The sequence below is a fragment of the Ooceraea biroi genome, chromosome 13, assembly GCF_003672135.1.
Source record: "Ooceraea biroi isolate clonal line C1 chromosome 13, Obir_v5.4, whole genome shotgun sequence".
NCBI classification, from domain to species: Eukaryota; Metazoa; Arthropoda; class Insecta; order Hymenoptera; family Formicidae; genus Ooceraea; species Ooceraea biroi.
This window is the reverse complement of record NC_039518.1, coordinates 7,899,933-7,918,406: the sequence shown is the minus strand read 5'-3', so window position 1 is coordinate 7,918,406 and position 18,474 is coordinate 7,899,933. Positions and strand designations below refer to the sequence as shown.

At 39.6% G+C, this 18,474-nt stretch overlaps 4 protein-coding genes across 6 annotated transcripts; all 4 read right to left on the bottom strand.

The window, feature by feature from the left end:
* Positions 1-4,711: 4,711 nt before the first annotated feature.
* On the bottom strand, positions 4,712-8,387 carry LOC105277289 (cytochrome P450 9e2). The gene is made up of 2 exons (XM_020030981.2): positions 7,513-8,387; positions 4,712-6,209 (listed from the first exon to the last, which is right to left on the bottom strand). Exons 1-2 carry the CDS (start codon positions 7,703-7,705, stop codon positions 4,870-4,872), a joined length of 1,533 nt encoding a protein of 510 aa, XP_019886540.1. The 5' UTR covers positions 7,706-8,387; the 3' UTR covers positions 4,712-4,869.
* Positions 8,388-8,693: 306 nt separating this feature from the next.
* Positions 8,694-10,960, bottom strand: LOC105277286 (cytochrome P450 9e2-like). The gene has a single exon (XM_011335539.3). It carries the CDS (start codon positions 10,514-10,516, stop codon positions 8,957-8,959), a length of 1,560 nt encoding a protein of 519 aa, XP_011333841.2. The 5' UTR covers positions 10,517-10,960; the 3' UTR covers positions 8,694-8,956.
* Positions 10,961-11,049: 89 nt separating this feature from the next.
* LOC109610840 (cytochrome P450 9e2-like) lies at positions 11,050-13,317 on the bottom strand. Its single transcript, XM_026974711.1, has 2 exons — positions 11,550-13,317; positions 11,050-11,250 (listed from the first exon to the last, which is right to left on the bottom strand). Exon 1 carries the CDS (start codon positions 13,106-13,108, stop codon positions 11,555-11,557), a length of 1,554 nt encoding a protein of 517 aa, XP_026830512.1. The 5' UTR covers positions 13,109-13,317; the 3' UTR covers positions 11,050-11,250; positions 11,550-11,554.
* An 865-nt stretch (positions 13,318-14,182) lies between these two features.
* On the bottom strand, positions 14,183-18,460 carry LOC105277285 (cytochrome P450 9e2). 3 transcript variants are annotated; one of them, XM_026974709.1, is made up of 2 exons: positions 15,134-18,460; positions 14,183-14,860 (listed from the first exon to the last, which is right to left on the bottom strand). In XM_026974709.1, exon 1 carries the CDS (start codon positions 16,712-16,714, stop codon positions 15,155-15,157), a length of 1,560 nt encoding a protein of 519 aa, XP_026830510.1. In that variant the 5' UTR covers positions 16,715-18,460; the 3' UTR covers positions 14,183-14,860; positions 15,134-15,154. The 3 variants fall into 3 exon arrangements, with proteins under 3 accessions (XP_026830510.1, XP_011333838.2, XP_011333837.2); XM_011335536.3 differs by having other exon boundaries at positions 14,202-14,860; positions 15,159-18,460; XM_011335535.3 differs by having other exon boundaries at positions 14,347-14,860; positions 15,145-18,459.
* Positions 18,461-18,474: the final 14 nt, after the last annotated feature.

Here is an 18,474-nt window from a genome sequence, read left to right as displayed (position 1 = left end):
AAGTTGTTGCAGTGACGAGTCCGGTGGCTCACTGCGGCAGTAATTGGCAAAAAGATATTCACAACGGCTTGCGGTGACGGTTTCACTGTATGTTATATCTTCAAATTTTAATTAAATTGTTACAGTTTCGCGTAAGATACATTGTCGGAAGCCTTTGAATTTGCAGTAGTCCCAGTCATAGTCACTCGATGCAATGCGGCGTGGGTAAACGAGGAGAACTCGAGAAATAATTGTAAGAGTGTTTTCGCCGTTCACCCTCAGTTCAATTTCTTCGCGTAGCGAGACAATGCATCGCTTCGAGCCACCCTTATGATCCCTACTTCATCAATTCCCGGCTCTCCTCCAGCGCGTGATCCCTTCCCACTGGCGGTAAGTGGATTAGATTAGAAGGGGTACTTTTATCGAGTCAGGATGTTTCCTCGCTCGGGCACACACCTCGGAAAACTGAAAACAGTCGTTCCCACCAACGGAGTGATCGACGTTACCAAACCGCTCATTATATAGCAAGTTTCGTTTGAACTTCCGAAGTGCATTTCGTCAACAGGATGTGAGAAATAGATACGTAACGAGACTAATAACTGGCAACTTTCTCTCTATCACGTGGACTCCTTATTTGATTGCTCAAAGTGCCTTTAAAGAAGGTTGCTATTTACATAAGTACCTCGACTAGTTTGTGAAGTATAAACACGGAAATCGGTTGCCTTACCTTGAGATCGTACATTATGCATTAATTTAATGCATTAAGCACAAGGCTCAACAGAGCCATTGATGCTCTTCGGGCGTCCAGTAATTATCTAAATTACAAGGACGTTTCCTGCGGCCGCAGCAGCGAAGACCAGCCGGCGTCTAATGATGTCGGGCGGGCCAAAACGCAACAGTGTCCAGGTTGGTTCAATAGCGGCGGCGCGTGTCACGCAAACGTCTTATTTAATAAAAGCCGGTCTCTGCCCATGTCAAGGGTCACGCGCGCGATTCCTTTGGAAGTACCGCGACCGCCGGGAGAGTTGACAGTCCAGGCCGCTCATTAAAGTGGCATTCACTCGTATCGTGTCTCTGGAAGCGCCCAATCACGTACATACACCGAATACATTATACGGCTGTTATCCGGCCGTGCAACTGCGCGAGAACGTGCAACCAATGCAGATCCCTCCTGGTCAACGTGAGAGGTGGTCTCTCGCAGGCCTCACGCACATGGAACTCCGACTACCGGCGCCTGCTACGTCATCGTCGTTGCTAGCGGATCTGCTTTCTCATGGCAGTTACAATGAAATGTAAAATTGATTTTGGCAATGAAATATAAAATCGATTTTTTTGAGTTAATTAATTTATTTTGTTAATTTACATTGTACTGTCCGGTTGCATTAGTACATTGCTTGTGATCTGCACCTATGCTTCTGAAGCCTCATCTCCGTGCATACTCACGCGCATGTACACTATAGTATCTGTATATTATTCTTTTTATAATAAATTATTATTTTATTTCTGACTTAAAACTCTGAAAGTTTCATTCGACCTATTTCAAATCACTTCGTTGCCCGAATCCTGAGACCGTTGAGCTAACCCGAACATTGGAAAACAGACCATTTGATATTTGAAACAATTCTCTAATTTCATAATTATTGGGTCGTCCGGAAAGTTCGTGCCGATTTTGAAGGAAAATTCAAAGGCAACATTTTTTTATGTCGATCAATATTTATTGACTTATGTATGCACCGTTTTGTTTCACAACCTTTGTCCATCTTTCACGCAACTGGAAGATTCCATTCTCCCAGAACTTCTTAGGTTTCTCGGCGAAAAACTCCTCAAGGTGGTTTTTTATGTCGATCAAAGAGTCGAAGTTCTTGCCGCTAAGAGAATTTTGCAAAGACCTAAATAAGTGAAAGTCTGAAGGTGCAATGTCTGGTGAATACGGTGGGTGAGGTGGCACATCCCAGCTAAACTCCAACAATTTTTGTCGGGTAGTCAAAGAAACATGAGGTCTGGCATTGTCCTGATGGAACACGACACCCTTCCTATTGGCTAATTCTGGACGTTTTTCCTGAATCGCTGTCTTTAATTCGTCCAGTTGCGAGCAGTACTTATCTGCATTTATCGTTTGGTTGTGTGGTAGGAGCTCATAATATAGGATTCCTTTCCAATCCCACCAGACACAGAGCATGACTTTTTTTGGACGAAGGCCGGCTTTCGGAGTGGTTAATGCTGGTTCATTTCGCTTACCCCAGGATCTTTTTCGTTCTACATTGTTGTAAATGATCCATTTTTCGTCACCCGTCACTAATTGCTTCAAAAATGGTACGTTTGCGTTGCGCTTATACAGCAAGTCGCAGATGGAAATGCGATCCATTAAATTTTTTCGGCCAAATTATGCGGAATCCATACACCATAGCGACTTACGTAACCAAGCTTCACTACATGATCGTGGACAGTGGTTTTCGATATTTTCAGTATCTCTGCTAATTCGCGTGTCGTGTAGCGCGGGTTATTCTCGATCAGTGTCTTGATTTGGTCATCATCAGTAGTAGAGGGTCTGCCCGAGCGTTCTTGGTCTTTAAGGTTAAAATCACCAGCTTTAAACTTAGCGAACCACTTACGTAAGGTTCCTTCAGCTAAAGCGCCTTCTCCGTAAACAGAACATATCGAATTTGTTGCTTGTGAGGCATTTTTGCCTTTCCGGTAATAGAAAAGCATCAAGTGTCTAAAATGTTCTTTGTTTTCTTCCATCCTCAAAAGAGTACAAAACTGACACGAATCAATTGATCTGAAACAACTTTTTTCCTAAAGATGCGTTGAAATGTCACCTTTAAGCATATGTATATAAATCGTATGTTTTCAATAACATTGATATATTCAGACATGTTCCAACGCCATCTATTAAAAATCGGCACGAACTTTCCGGACAACCCAATATATTGGGTCGTCCGGAAAGTTCGTGCCGATTTTGAAGGAAAATTCAAAGGCAACATTTTTTTATGTCGATCAATATTTATTGACTTATGTATGCACCGTTTTGTTTCACAACCTTTGTCCATCTTTCACGCAACTGGAAGATTCCATTCTCCCAGAACTTCTTAGGTTTCTCGGCGAAAAACTCCTCAAGGTGGTTTTTTATGTCGATCAAAGAGTCGAAGTTCTTGCCGCTAAGAGAATTTTGCAAAGACCTAAATAAGTGAAAGTCTGAAGGTGCAATGTCTGGTGAATACGGTGGGTGAGGTGGCACATCCCAGCTAAACTCCAACAATTTTTGTCGGGTAGTCAAAGAAACACGAGGTCTGGCATTGTCCTGATGGAACACGACACCCTTCCTATTGGCTAATTCTGGACGTTTTTCCTGAATCGCTGTCTTTAATTCGTCCAGTTGCGAGCAGTACTTATCTGCATTTATCGTTTGGTTGTGTGGTAGGAGCTCATAATATAGGATTCCTTTCCAATCCCACCAGACACAGAGCATGACTTTTTTTGGACGAAGGCCGGCTTTCGGAGTGGTTAATGCTGGTTCATTTCGCTTACCCCAGGATCTTTTTCGTTCTACATTGTTGTAAATGATCCATTTTTCGTCACCCGTCACTAATTGCTTCAAAAATGGTACGTTTGCGTTGCGCTTATACAGCAAGTCGCAGATGGAAATGCGATCCATTAAATTTTTTCGGCCAAATTATGCGGAATCCATACACCATAGCGACTTACGTAACCAAGCTTCACTACATGATCGTGGACAGTGGTTTTCGATATTTTCAGTATCTCTGCTAATTCGCGTGTCGTGTAGCGCGGGTTATTCTCGATCAGTGTCTTGATTTGGTCATCATCAGTAGTAGAGGGTCTGCCCGAGCGTTCTTGGTCTTTAAGGTTAAAATCACCAGCTTTAAACTTAGCGAACCACTTACGTAAGGTTCCTTCAGCTAAAGCGCCTTCTCCGTAAACAGAACATATCGAATTTGTTGCTTGTGAGGCATTTTTGCCTTTCCGGTAATAGAAAAGCATCAAGTGTCTAAAATGTTCTTTGTTTTCTTCCATCTTCAAAAGAGTACAAAACTGACACGAATCAATTGATCTGAAACAACTTTTTTCCTAAAGATGCGTTGAAATGTCACCTTTAAGCATATGTATATAAATCGTATGTTTTCAATAACATTGATATATTCAGACATGTTCCAACGCCATCTATTAAAAATTGGCACGAACTTTCCGGACGGCCCAATACTTTTCGATTACATTAAGGTTGAAATGATAAAATCGATCTTTTAAAATCTTAAATAATCGCGTACATCATACATGCCGAAAGACTCTCCTGAAAAATTTTCGTCGTCGGTAGTTCGATTTCTCGGCCGAAAAGTCAAATTTGTCACAGAAGAACATGAATTGGTAAGAGATGACACGAGACCAAATTTTAAAAATTGCGACTCCAGAAGTAACATACTAGAAATTATACTAGTATATACAGGGTGTCTGACATAAGGCGAAAAACCTCTCGCCCATAGGTAGATTTCGTCAAACTGAATTAAAAATTCCTGTACCATTTTGCAAACAACCACGTCTAAGAAATACGCTCGCGTCGCGCGCGCGGCTAGCCGTTTTTTACGTTATTCATTCATTCTTCCCTCGCGTCCGCTGAATTAGCGAACTTTACTTAATTACTCGAAATTGTACGTGGTTGTTTGCAAAATGGTACAGGACTTTTTAATTCAGTTTGACGAGACCTACCTGTGGGCGAGAGGTTTTTCGCCTTGTGTCAGACACCCTATATTTTATCTTTTATTTATTCTTATTCCATACACTAAGAACAAAATAACGGTAAACATCGACTTTGGTTTTGAATTTTGAAGATCCAATTAAATCTGATTAAAACAATTTTTTAAGATTCACATGTCTCATTTATGTTACGATAGTGCGATGCAAACTCTTTCTTGATGTTATGTCCAGCCAAAAACCGCCTTCAGCTTTCATACTGAAGCCGTCCTTGGCGAGTGTGAGAGGTAACGACATCTTTTCATTAGGCTTCAAGTCGCAACGTGCCAACAGATGAAAGAACAAAATCTTCATTTCCATCAACGCGAATCTGCTGCCGAGGCACATTCTAGGACCTAAACCGAAAGGAAGATACGCACCGCAGTTGAGACTAATCTTCTTACGCTCTCCGAGAAATCGTTCGGGATCGAATTTTTCTGGCTCTTCGAAGTATTTAGGATCGTGATGAAGCCCAGAGACCGGTATCCACAAGCTTTGTCCTTTTCTTATAGTAAACGGTTTCGAATCCGGCAATGTTGGCGGTAGCTTGAAGTCTTTCACGCATAATCTGTCTAACATTGAACCAACCGGATACATCCTGAGAGTCTCGTTGATCACAGCATTCAGGTACTCCATGCTGTCGATTGCTTCGTAAGATGCTTGTCCATTGGTAGCTTCCAAAACTTCATCGATTTCATTTCGAAGTCTCTCGTGTACGTTGGGGTGAACCGCGATCTCATGAGCGATGAAGCACATCAACGTCGAAGGATTTTCGAAGCCTCCAAAGAAAAATATGAACGCCTGCGATACCATATCATCGAGAGTTAGAACTGTCTTGCCGTTCTTGTTTCTACTTTCCATCATAAGCTGCATCATGTCTGGTCGAGTAATACCTTTCTCCTCTCTGAGTTTTATAGTGCTCTGCACGAGATCTCGGAAGAAAATTGCAACTTTTTCAGGAAACAGTCTCAGTCGAAGCATTCGTGCCAACCAAGGCAAGTTTCTAAATATATAGGCTTTCACGAGAAGAACATAGTTAACAACGATCGCCTCTCTGCCATACGCGTAGAATGTGTTCTCTGGATTTCTCATAGAATCAACATTGACGCCGAAGGCGCAAGAGGCAATTACGTCATTGGTGTACCTGACGAAGATCTCTTTCATTTCCATCGTCTTCTTCTCCGCAGGTAGTTGCGCCAGATAATTGACAAAGTTGACACTGTAATCCGACATCAGCTTGAACATGCCTTTTATCTTGCTGGACGTGAAGGCTGGGCTCAATATAGATCGCACCTCGCGCCATCGTTCTCCACGTAGGACGATAATGTTCTTCCCGAAAAGTGAGTCTTGATTCTCATTGATGAAGCTGTTGTGATCCATGAACATATCAAAGTGCTTCAACGTGATGGATTTAATAAGCTCAGGATCACGGATTACTACACGCGGAGTCGTCAACTCATACACGCCGACGTACTTGGCGTCAGGATGTATTGGGTCATTAAGTATGAAACTTTACAAATAGAACATAAACTTTTGCAGTTTTTGGCACATGGACATGATTTATTTTCAATCGAAGTATGCGCCCATGTTATCTACACACTTCTGCCATTTTAGTGGTAGTTGGTCTATGCCTCTACTATAGAAGCCAGGAGTACGGGAATCGATGAAGTCGCGGAAGGCTGTTTCGACTGCCTGTTGAGAATTGAACAATTTTCCCACCAACAAGTTGTCCAAATTCCGGAAGAAGTGATAGTCGGTAGGTGATAGATCTGGTGAATATGGTGGATGACGGAGAGTTTCCAATTCCAACTCCCGTAGCTTTGCCACGGTCAGTCGTGCAGTGTGCGGTCGAGCATTATCATGCAACAGGATTGGCATTGACCGATTGACCAATTTCGGTTGTTTAATAGCAAGTTGTTGCATCATTTCGTCCAGTTGCTTGCAATATACTTCAGCCGTTATCGATGTACCAGGTTTCATAAAGTTGTAGTAGATAACACCTGACCTGGACCACCAAACAGTCACCATAAGCTTCTTCTGTGTAATGTTGGGTTTCGCGTGATGTCTCGGTGGTTCATCAACCACTGATGTGAGCGTTTACGATTGTCGTAGAGTATCCACTTTTCATCGCAGGTCACAATTCGATTAAAAAAAGATTCATTTTTGTGACGGGAAAGCAAAGAAAGGGAAGCCTCTAGACGTTGCACCTGCTGCGCATCGGTCAATTCGTGCGGGACCCATTTGTCCAACTTCTTTATCTTACCAATTGCAGCTAAATGAACAATATGGTGGGTATAGAAACATTGAATATCGATGCCAATTCACGTGTACTTTGAGATGGATCGGACTCTACTACGGCTCTCAAGTGATCATTATCCACCTTCGTCTTTTGTCTTCCACGTGGCTCATTAGCGAGGCTGAAATCTCCATCTCTGAAGTTTTTGAACCAATTGCCCACCGTTGCTTTAGTAGTTGAATCTTCACCAAATACAGCGTTGATATTACGAGCTGTCTCCGACACTATGGTTCCATGGCGGAACTCATATTCATAAATCACACGAATTTTGGACTTTTCCATAGTTCTATAAAAAAGAATCCACCAATAAAACCAATGAAGATATTTGAACAAACAAATATGACATTTGAAGAGCGAACATACATCTATCACACTAACCTAAATCAGGTTAGGTTAGTGTGATAGATATCAACTGACGTCTGGCGCCAAATTTGAGGTAACAAATGTTAAAGATGGCGCTTTTACATTTATAAAGTTTCATACTTAATGACCCAATATGTCATATGTCGATTTGACAAGCTCACTCATGGATTGTCGACGAAAGAGTACCGGTCCCATGTTACCCAGATAGGGAATCGGTGTTTTGCACGGTATCCCATGTTTCTTGAAGAAACTCAAGTCTTTAAGAAGAAAGTAATAGAGGCCTAGAGCGCCGGCTATCACCGACAAGATGACTGCGTGTATCATGCTAATAAACTTGCTTGCGTGACGGAAGTGGATTCGTGTAAAAGGGCAAGGTGCAGCTTGTTGAATAATACGAATTTGAATATCTATATGGCGTTATTAAGTACAGCTATAAAGCGAATATCTACGTGACTTAACAACGTCGACGTGCAACTGTGAACTACTCTATTCCCAGCCACCTTTTTATACGTGCTCAATGGGTGGTGGGGGTTCGTTATCTAACGCATATTGATAACACATCATAACAGTTTTGCACGGGATTTCAAGTACAGCGTCGCATTTGCGTCATTTTTCAACGAAGTGATATCGCAACATTGAATACAAACAGATATGACGAGATACTTTAGACACAATAAATATATCCAGCTTTATCTTTCATTCTTTGGTAATGTGATAATATAGTGATAATATCACTGATATGATAAGATGACAATATACGTGCAATTAAGATGCTTTTAATTAAAAAAATATATTGCAACATTATATACATTATAGTCTTAACGTAAGTGTTTTTCTTAGGCTATAATACATAATGCTATATGAAATGCTACACGAAATTGTATGCATGAACTTTATGCATCAAACAGTTTGAACCTGAGAAGTATTACTATTTAAAAATTTATATGTCAGAAAATTATTTAAAAACGTAAAATATATTAAAACTATTAACAGTCTCGCATATATATATAAAACATAATGACTCATTTTAATTAATTTTTTAAGAATACGTATAATATAATAGTTCTATCTTAAATTTAATTAACTTCAGATATAATATTTTGCGCTTACATGTATTAATATAAAGTTGATGATCACAATCATTAATATGATTGTGATGATGAACATTTTATTCTTCTCCTTGTTTAAATTTATAATGATACAGGTTTATCGAAAACATTCTTCACCGGAAAGTCAAGAATAACATGCCTCATTTTGCATTTGTTGTGTTTGATATCATCTGAAACATGAATAACATTCAAAATATGCATAGTTTTGTTGACAATAGTTTTAATCTTTTACTATCGTAACAATTTTAATATCGCTTCTTCATTTTACACAATCAGAAACAATTAATTTCGAATATTAAATTTTCACGTCTTGCAATTGTGTGCGCGCGATACCTTAAAATTTAGCTAGAACTTACTTTAATTTTAATCAATGTAACATTATATCGATTAATACAATAGCATAACAAACAGCAATAATTTTCTTGTTTATAAACTTTTTAAATTCGACAAAATCAATAAAATTTCCTTATAGGTCGCATGTCTTCTCATTAGTAGCGTTCCTCGAAATAGTATAATGTATATTTTCCCGTGGCGACACGTTGAGCCAGAAACCACCTTCAGCACTCATATTAAAGCCATCTTTCGCAAACTTGATCGGTACTGATGTCTTTTCGCAAGGTTTCAAGCTGCAACGCGCCAATAAGTGAAAGAGCAGCGCTTTCGTCTCTAACAATGCGAATCTGTTACCGATACACATTCTGGGACCCGAACCAAAAGGAAGGTATGCGCTGCAGTTGAGGCTATTTTTCTTCCGCTCTCCCAGAAATCTGTCCGGATCGAACTTCTCCGGCTCTTCGAAGTACTTGGGATCGTGCTGAAGCCCATACATAGGTATCCATAGGCCATGTCCTTTTTTCATAGTAAAGGGTTTCGCACCCGGCAAAGCCGGTGGCAGTTCAAAATCATTCAAGCACAACCTGTCCGTCACTACAGCAACCGGATACATCCTGAGAGTCTCGTTGACCACAGCGTCCAGGTATTCCATATTATTGATGGCGTCGTAAGGTGCTTGCCCGTTTGTTTCCTCCAAAACATTGTCGATCTCGTTTTGGAGTTTCTCTTGTACGTCGGAGTTTATCGCGATCTCGTGAGCGGCGAAGCACATCGCGGCCGAAGTGCTATCGAAACCGCCGAAGAAGAAGACAAACGCCTGTGACATCATATCGTCGATAGTCAAATCTGGTTTACCCTCTTTGCCCCTGCTCTCCATCATCAACTGCAACATATCCGGTCGGACGATACCCTTCTCATCTCTAGTCCTTATGGTGGTTTCGACGAGATCGTGAAAGAAATTCTTTACTTGGTCGCGGACAAAGTTCATTTTCAGTATTCGTGCTACCCAAGGCATAGTGTTGTATATAAAGAATTTTATAAACATGATGGTGTCGAAGTTGGCCGCTTCTCTGCCGTATACATAGAAATCGTTGTTTGGATTCCTCATCGAATCAACACTAACGCCGAAGGCGCAAGTAGCGATTACGTCAACGGTGTATCTGCTGAAAACTTCCTTCATTTCCATCGCTCTCTTTTCCGGCGGCGTTTGCGCTAGGTAAGTGCCGAAGTCAGCACCGCACTCCGACATTAATTTGAACATACTCTTCATCTTACTGGACGTGAAAGCTGGGCTCAGTAAAGCTCGAACTTGACGCCATCTGTCTCCGCGAAGGGAGAAGAGGCTCTTGCCGAATAGGATATCCTGAGTTTCATCAATGAAGCTGCGATGATCCATGAACGTGTCAAAATGCTTTAACGTGATGAGTTTAATAAGCTCTGGGTCACGAAGCACTATAATTGGGTTGGAGAAGTCATACATGCCGATGTACTTGGCATCAGGATTTACCTCGTACATCATTTTGGCAAATTCAGTTAATGACTGACGGCGAAAGAAGAATGATCCCATGTTACCAACTATGGGAAGCGGCTTGATGTGTGGTATTCCATGCTCCTTGAAGAGACTCATCTTCTTGAAGAAAAAGTGGAGGCCCAAAGCGCCCGCTATTACTGACAAGATTATTGCATATATCATGTTGTTGATAATTGCTTGTGTGGAAGTAAACTCGTATAAAACAATGTGCACAACTTGTTGAATAATACGAATAGGAATATTTGTATGATGTTATTGAAGCGAACTTTGCACCGCAGTCAACACGACATAGCACGTCGAAGCACGTCGATGTGCAACTGTCAGCTGCTTTATTGCCCGCCTCCTTTTATATGGTCATCGAGTAGTGGGGGTCCATTATATAACGTATATTGATAACACATCATAATGGTTAGATACACGGTATCATATAAAACTTCATACTTGCATCATTTTTTGCAACACAACAAACTCATATTGCAACATTTAATACCAAAAAATATAACAAGATATTTCATACAGAAATTTTCCAGTTTTTCTTTTATTCTTTGATAATGTGGAAAAGATCGAGAAGGAAGGAAGATGGTTTTAAAATCATACGAACTTTTGCATATATTTGCATATAAATAATAAAAATCTTACACGCGCAGATCTACATATACACACACACACGCACACACTGTACATAAAATGTATGTGTATCTATACATACATATATATAACTTTATTTTAAATACAACGTATTGAATTTATATATTTATGATTGCGATAATCAAAACTTTATCCTTTCACTTGTTTAAATTTATAACGATAAAAGTACATTAGAAACATTCTTCATCGAAGAGTCAAGAATAAAATGCCTTGTTTCAGCTTCATTTTGCATTTTATGTTGGTATCATCTGAAACATAAATATTCAATATATATATATATATAATTCTCTTTACAATAGTATACTATTTTAATATCGTTAGAACTTGAATGCCGCTTATTTCTTTTACTCTACTTAAACTATTAATTTCGAATGCTACATTTTCGCGTCTTAAAATTGTATGCGCATTTTTTAAAATTTAGCTCGAAGTTACTTTACCTCTTTTGCTTTTATTCAATGTAACGGTTAATAAAATAGCATAACAAACAGCAACAATTTTCCTGTTTATAAACTTTTTAAATCCGATAAAATCAAGAATATTTTCTTACAGGTGTCATGTCTTCTCATTAGTAGTGCTTCTCGCAATAGTATGATGTATATTTTCTCGTGGGGACACGTTCAGCCAGAAACCACCTTCAGCCTTCATATTAAAGCCATCTTTAGCAAATTTGATCGGTACTGATGTCTTTTCGCAAGGCCTTAAGTTGCACCGTGCCAATAAGTGAAAGAGCAGCGCTTTCGTCTCTAACAATGAGAATCTGTTGCCGATACACATTCTGGGACCCAAACCGAAAGGAAGGTATGCGCCACAGTTGAGGCTATTTTTCTTCCGCTCTCCCAGAAATCTGTCCGGATCGAACTTCTTCGGCTCTTCGAAGTACTTGGGATCGTGATGAAGCCCAACCATAGATATCCATAAGCCATCTCCTTTTTTAATTATATAGGGTTTCGCCCCTGGCAAAGCCGGTGGCAGTTCAAAATCGTTCAAGCACACTCTGTCCGTCATTATAGCAACCGGATACATCCTGAGAGTCTCGTTGACCACAGCGTCCAGGTATTCCATATTATTGATGGCGTCGTAAGGTGCTTGCCCGTTTGTTTCCTCCAAAACATTGTCGATCTCATTTTGAAGTGTCTCTTGTACGTCGGAGTTTATCGCGATCTCGTGAGCGGCGAAGCACATCGCGGCCGAAGTGCTATCGAAACCGCCGAAGAAGAAGACAAACGCCTGCGATATCATATCGTCGATAGTCAAATCTGGTTTACCCTCTTTGCCCCTGTTCTCCATCAGCAACTGCAACATATCCGGTCGGACGATACCCTTCTCATCTCTAGTCCTTATGGTGGTTTCGACGAGATCGTGAAAGAAATTCTTTACTTGGTCGCGGACAAATTTCAATTTCAATATTCGTGCTAACCAAGGCATAGTGTTGTATATATAGAATTTTATAAACATGGCGGTGTCGAACTTGGCTACTTCTCTGCCGTATACATAGAAATCGTTGTTTGGATTCCTCATCGAATCAACACTAACGCCGAAGGCGCAAGTAGCGATTACGTCAACGGTGTATCTGCTGAAAACTTCCTTCATTTCCATCGCTCTCTTTTCCGGCGGCGTTTGCGCTAGGTAAGTGCCGAATTCGGCACCGCACTCCGACATTAATTTGAACATACTCTTCATCTTGCTGGACGTGAAAGCTGGGGTCAGTAAAGCTCGAACTTGTCGCCACCTGTCTCCGCGAAGGGAGAAGAGGCTCTTGCCGAATAGGATATCCTGCGTTTCATCAATGAAGTCGCGATGATCCATAAACGTGTCAAAATGCTTTAACGTGATGAGTTTAATAAGCTCTGGGTCACGAAGCACTATCATTGGCTTGGTGAAGTCATACATGCCGACGTACTTGGCATCAGAATCTACGTCGTACATCATTTTGGCAAATTCCGTTATTGACTGACGGCGAAAAAAAAATGATTCCACGTTTCCAATTATGGGAAGCGGCTTGTTGTGTGGTATTCCATGCTGCTTGAAGAGGTTCGTCTTCTTGAAGAAAAAGTAATAAAGGCCCAGAGCGCCCGCTATCACCGACAAGATTATTACATGTATCATGTTGATAATTGCTTGTGTGGTGGAAGTAAACTCGTATACAACACTGTGCGCAACTTGTTGAATAATACGAGTATGAAACCTGTATGATGTTATTAAAGCTAACTTCACAACGCGATCATCGCGACTTAGCACATCGAAGCACGTCGATGTGCAACTGTCGGCTGCTGTATTGCCCGCCTCCTTTTATATATGTTCATCTAGTAGTGGGGTCCGTTATATAACATATTGATAAGGTGATAACGCATCATAATGGTTAGATACACGGTATCATATAAAACGTCATACTTGCGCCATTTTTTGCAGCACAACAAAGTCATATTGCAACATTTAATGCCAAATAATGTAAGAGATATTTCATGCAGAAATATACCCTAGTTTTTCTTTTATTCTTCGATAATATGGTAATGATATAATATAAAAATATGCATGTGATTAAGAAGCTTTTAATTATATATAAAAATTTATGTTTCACCTTATATCATAGTCTGACCATAAGTATTATTCTTGTATACAATAATTGTATACAAAATTAATACATGCATGAACTTGATGCGGTAAAAAGCTTGAACTTAAAGTGTTGCTACATGAATATTTATAGGAAACTCATTCTAAAATCTAATAAAACAGGGTTTTGTAAAAGTTAGTACTGTTACAAATAGATGAAGAATAACGAATTGTGAGCATTGCACAACGAAAGCTGTTTTTTGGTTGCTAGAACAACCAATCCTCTTCCACACTGACACACAGAAATGCTTGTCAACAGACTAGACTTTATGTTAAAAACAAAAAACTTTCAAAACTTACAGTTTCATCACTGACTTGTGGCTTGCTTCGTACGATAATATACTTATAATATATAAGTGTGCAGTTTGTACGTGCAAAATGAGTAGCTATTGACAAAGAGATAGAAGGAAATAATATAAAGAAGCTAAAAAAAAGAGTCTTCCAATGTATATTAAAAAAGATGGAGTGGAATAAAAATTGTACGCATATGTGCATCTCTGAAATTGTAACCAAGAGTAAAACAGAGCACAAGATTAGTTCCTTGATATCGTGCAAGAGGATTTGTCATTCTGCACAACCAATGAAAAGATTTATTAAAAAAATTATTCATTTCGTCTGTACTACAGATGATTCCAGAATCCCTTTAAAACATCTTGCAGAGCTTGGAATTAATGACTTAACAGTATCACACTATTTGAAAGCAATGGAAAACATCCAGAAGGAAGATGTTTCTCAAATCACACAAACTGTTGCATATATTTCCATATAAATAATAAAACTCTCGCACCAGCGCGCGCGCGCGCACACACACACACACACAAAAAGAAAGAGGGAGAGAGTACATAAAATGTGTGCCTACATATATATATATAAACTAGCTGGTGCTCGGTATGTATTTTTTACGACGCGCACATTTTTAGAAGTTGCAAGACGATTGCACATAGCCTATGTTACTCAGGAAGATCAAAGCTATCCACCAGTGAAAGATTTTTCCAAATCGGTTTAGTAGTTTCTGAGATTACCCCGAACAATGGAACAAACAACCTTTACCTCTTTATTATATTAGTATGAAGTATGATGTATTTTAAAGACAACGTATTGAATTTATGATTGCGACAATCACTATATTATATCCCTTCACTTAAACTTTAAAATAACGATAGAAGTACATCGGAAACATTCTTCATCGAAGAGTCAAGGATAAAATGTCTTGTTTTATCTTCATTTTGCATTTTATGTTGCTATCATCTGAAACATAAATATTCAATATATATATCATTCTCTTTACAATAGTATACTATTTTAATATCGTTAGAACTTGAATGCCGCTTATTTCTTTTACTCTACTTAAACGATTAATTTCGAATGCTAAATTTTCACGTCTTAAACTTGTGTGCGCATTTTTTAAAATTTAGCTAGAAGTTACTTTAATTCTTTTGCTTTTATCAATGTAACATTATCGGTTATTAAAATATCATAACAATCAGAAACAATTTTCCAGTTTATAAACTTTTTACATACGATAAACTCACTACAATTTTCTTACAGGTCGCATGCCGTCTCATTGAAAGCGTTTCTCACAGTAGCATGATGTATATTTTCCCGTGGCGATACGTTCAGCCAGAAACCACCTTCAGCATGCATATTAAAGCCGTCTTTAGCAAATTTGATCGGTACTGATGTCTTTTCGCAAGGCTTCAAGCTGCAACGCGCCAATAAGTGAAAGAGCAGCGCTTTCATCTCTAACAATGCGAATCTGTTGCCGATGCACATTCTGGGGCCCGAACCAAAAGGGAAATATGCGCCACAGTTGAGGCTATGTTTCTTCCGCTCTCCCAGAAATCTGTCCGGATCGAACTTCTCCGGCTCTTCGAAGTACTTGGGATCGTGATGGAGCCCATACATAGGTATCCATATGCCATCTCCTTTTTTTATTGTATAGGGTTTCGCCCCTGGCAAAGCCGGTGGCAGTTCAAAATCGTTCAAGCACACTCTGTCCGTCAGTATAGCAACCGGATACATCCTGAGCGTCTCGTTGACCACGGCGTCCAGGTATTCCATATTATTGATGGCGTCGTAAGGTGCTTGTCCGCTTGTTTCCTCCAAAACATTGTCGATCTCATTTTGAAGTTTCTCTTGTACGTCGGAGTTTATCGCGATCTCGTGAGCGGCGAAGCACATCGCGGCCGAAGTGCTATCGAAACCGCCCAAGAAGAAGATGAATGCCTGCGACATCATATCGTCGATAGTCATATCTGGTTTACCCTCTTTGCCCCTGCTCTCCATCATCAACTGCAGCATATCCGGTCGGACGATACCCTTCTCCTCTCTAGTCCTTATGGTGGTTTCGACGAGATCGCCGAAGAAATTCTTTACTTGGTCTCGGATAAATTTCAGTTTCAGCAGTCGTGCTAACCAAGGCGTAGTGTAGAACACAAGGAATTTTAGGAACATGATGATGTTGAAACCGGCCGCTTCTGTGCCGTATACATAGAAATCGTTGGTTGGATTTCTCATCGAATCAACGCTGACGCCGAAGGCGCAAGTAGCGATTACGTCCACGGTGTATCTGCCGAATACATCCTTCATTTCCATCGTCCTCTTTTCCGGGGGCATTTGCGCTAGGTACGTGCCGAAGTCGGCGCCGCACTCCGACATCAGCTTGAACATACCTTTCATCTTGCTGGACGTGAAAGCTGGGCTCAGTAAAGCTCGAACTTGTCGCCATCTGTCTCCGCGAAGGGAGAAGAGGCTCTTGCCGAATAGGACATCCTGAGTTTCATCAACGAAGTCGCGATGATCCATAAACGTGTCGAAATGTTTTGACGTGATGAGTTTAATGAGCTCAGGGTCACGAAGCACTACGACTGGCTTGGTGAAGTCATACATGCCGACGTACGTGGCATGAGGATTTATGTTGTACATCAATTTGGCAAATTCAGTTATTGACTGACGGCGAATTAAGTATTTCACCATTCCTAGTAAGGGTTGCGGCGGTATATGAGGTATTCCATGCTCCTTGAAGATATTCACAGTCTTGAAGAAATAGTAATATAGGCCCAGAGCGCCCGCTATCACCGACAAGATTATTGCATATATCATGTTGATAATTGCTTGTGTAATGGGAATAAACTCGTAGAAAACACTGTGCGCAACTTGTTGAATAATACGAGCATGAATTCCTGTATGATGTTACTAAACCTAATTTCACAGCGCGATCAATGCGACGTAGCACATCGTAGCACGTCGACTGTCGGCTGTATTGCCCGCGTCCTTTTATATATGTTCATTGAGTAGTGGGGTCCGTTATATAACATCTTGATAACACATCATAATGGTTAGATACACGGTATCATATAAAACTTCATACTTGCACCATTTGTTTCATCACATCAAAGTCATATTGCAACATTTAATGCCAAAAAATGTAAGAGATATTTCGTGCAGAAATATACCCAGTGTTTCTTTTATTCTTCGATAAAATGGTAATGATATAATATAAACATATGCATGTGATTAAGAAGCTTTTAATTATATATAAAAATATATGTGTCAACTTATATCATAGTCTGACCACAAGTATTATTCTTGTACTCATAATTGTGTACAAAATTAATACATGCATGAACTTGATGCGTTAAAAAGCTTGAACTTAAAGTGTTGCTACATGAATATTTATGAGAAACCTATTCTGAAATCTAATAAAACAGGATTTTGTAAAAATTAGTAACATTACAAATAGATGAAGAATAACGAATTGTGAGCATTGCACAACGAAAGCTCGTCCTAAACATTAAGGGAAGTCGTTTTACCCATAATTTAATTCCGTTGCTACTGTTTTTTGGTTGCTAGAACAACCAATCCTCTTCCACACTGACACACAGAAATGCTTGTCAACAGACTAGACTTTATGTGAAAAACAAAAAATTTCAAAACTTACAGTTTCATCACTGACTTGTGGCTTGCTTCGTACGATAATATACTTATAATATATAAGTGTGCAGTTTATACGTACAAAATGAGTAGCTATTGACAAAAAAACAGAAGGAAAGAAATTAGGAAGTTAAAAAAAGAGTCTTTAAAGGTATAACATTAAAAAAGATGGAGTAGATTAAAGTTTTGAGCATATGTTCATCTCTGAAATCGTAACCAAGAGTAAAACAGAGCACAAGATTAGGCCATTGATATCGTACAAAAGGATTTGTCGATGGGTTGGTCACTGAAGTAATCTTTGTACAAGGGCTAGGTAATTCTCAGGGTAGTCTCAGATAATCTGAGGTAATCTAAGGTAATCGTGGTACCATGCGCGATATATCATAGTCTGACCACAAGTATTATTCTTGTACTCATAATTGTGTACAAAATTAATACATGCATGAACTTGATGCGTTAAAAAGCTTGAACTTAAAGTGTTGCTACATGAATAGTTATGAGAAACCTATTCTAAAATCTAATAAAACAGGATTTTGTAAAAATTAGTAACATTACAAATAGATGAAGATATATTCAGTATATCTAACCGCCGAGAGACAACCAAATATCGGAAACGCAACCTTTCATGTGTTTTCGGGTCTATATGTCCGCCGAGTTGCCTACTCTGTGCTTGATTCTTTGCTCTGTGCTAGTTTATTATTTTTTTCTGGTTTTATTATCGAAATCGATCAAAATGGAAAATTCTGACCAATCATCGAGGGAACTACCGGCTGAAATCAATACGGAAAATACGGCATTGATGAATTTTGACGGTAAATTGAAACTTTTGCCAAGTTATTTGATCGAACTGTAGTATTAGGTAATCTTAAGGAATCTGAGGTAATTTAAAGGTAATCCGTATCAAGGGTACTTTTTGTACACTATAACCG

What these genes read in the sequence shown, in the direction of transcription:
- LOC105277285 (XM_026974709.1), bottom strand. Translation starts at nt 16,714, where the DNA reads ATGATATATGCAATAATCTTGTCGGTGATAGCGGGCGCTCTGGGCCTA.
- LOC105277289 (XM_020030981.2), bottom strand. Translation starts at nt 7,705, where the DNA reads ATGATACACGCAGTCATCTTGTCGGTGATAGCCGGCGCTCTAGGCCTC. An exon ending in CAAATCGACATATGACATAT is followed by an intron (nt 6,210 to 7,512) that starts TGGGTCATTAAG and finishes ATGACCCAATAC; the next exon opens with ATCCTGACGCCAAGTACGTC.
- LOC109610840 (XM_026974711.1), bottom strand. Translation starts at nt 13,108, where the DNA reads ATGATACATGTAATAATCTTGTCGGTGATAGCGGGCGCTCTGGGCCTT.
- LOC105277286 (XM_011335539.3), bottom strand. Translation starts at nt 10,516, where the DNA reads ATGATATATGCAATAATCTTGTCAGTAATAGCGGGCGCTTTGGGCCTC.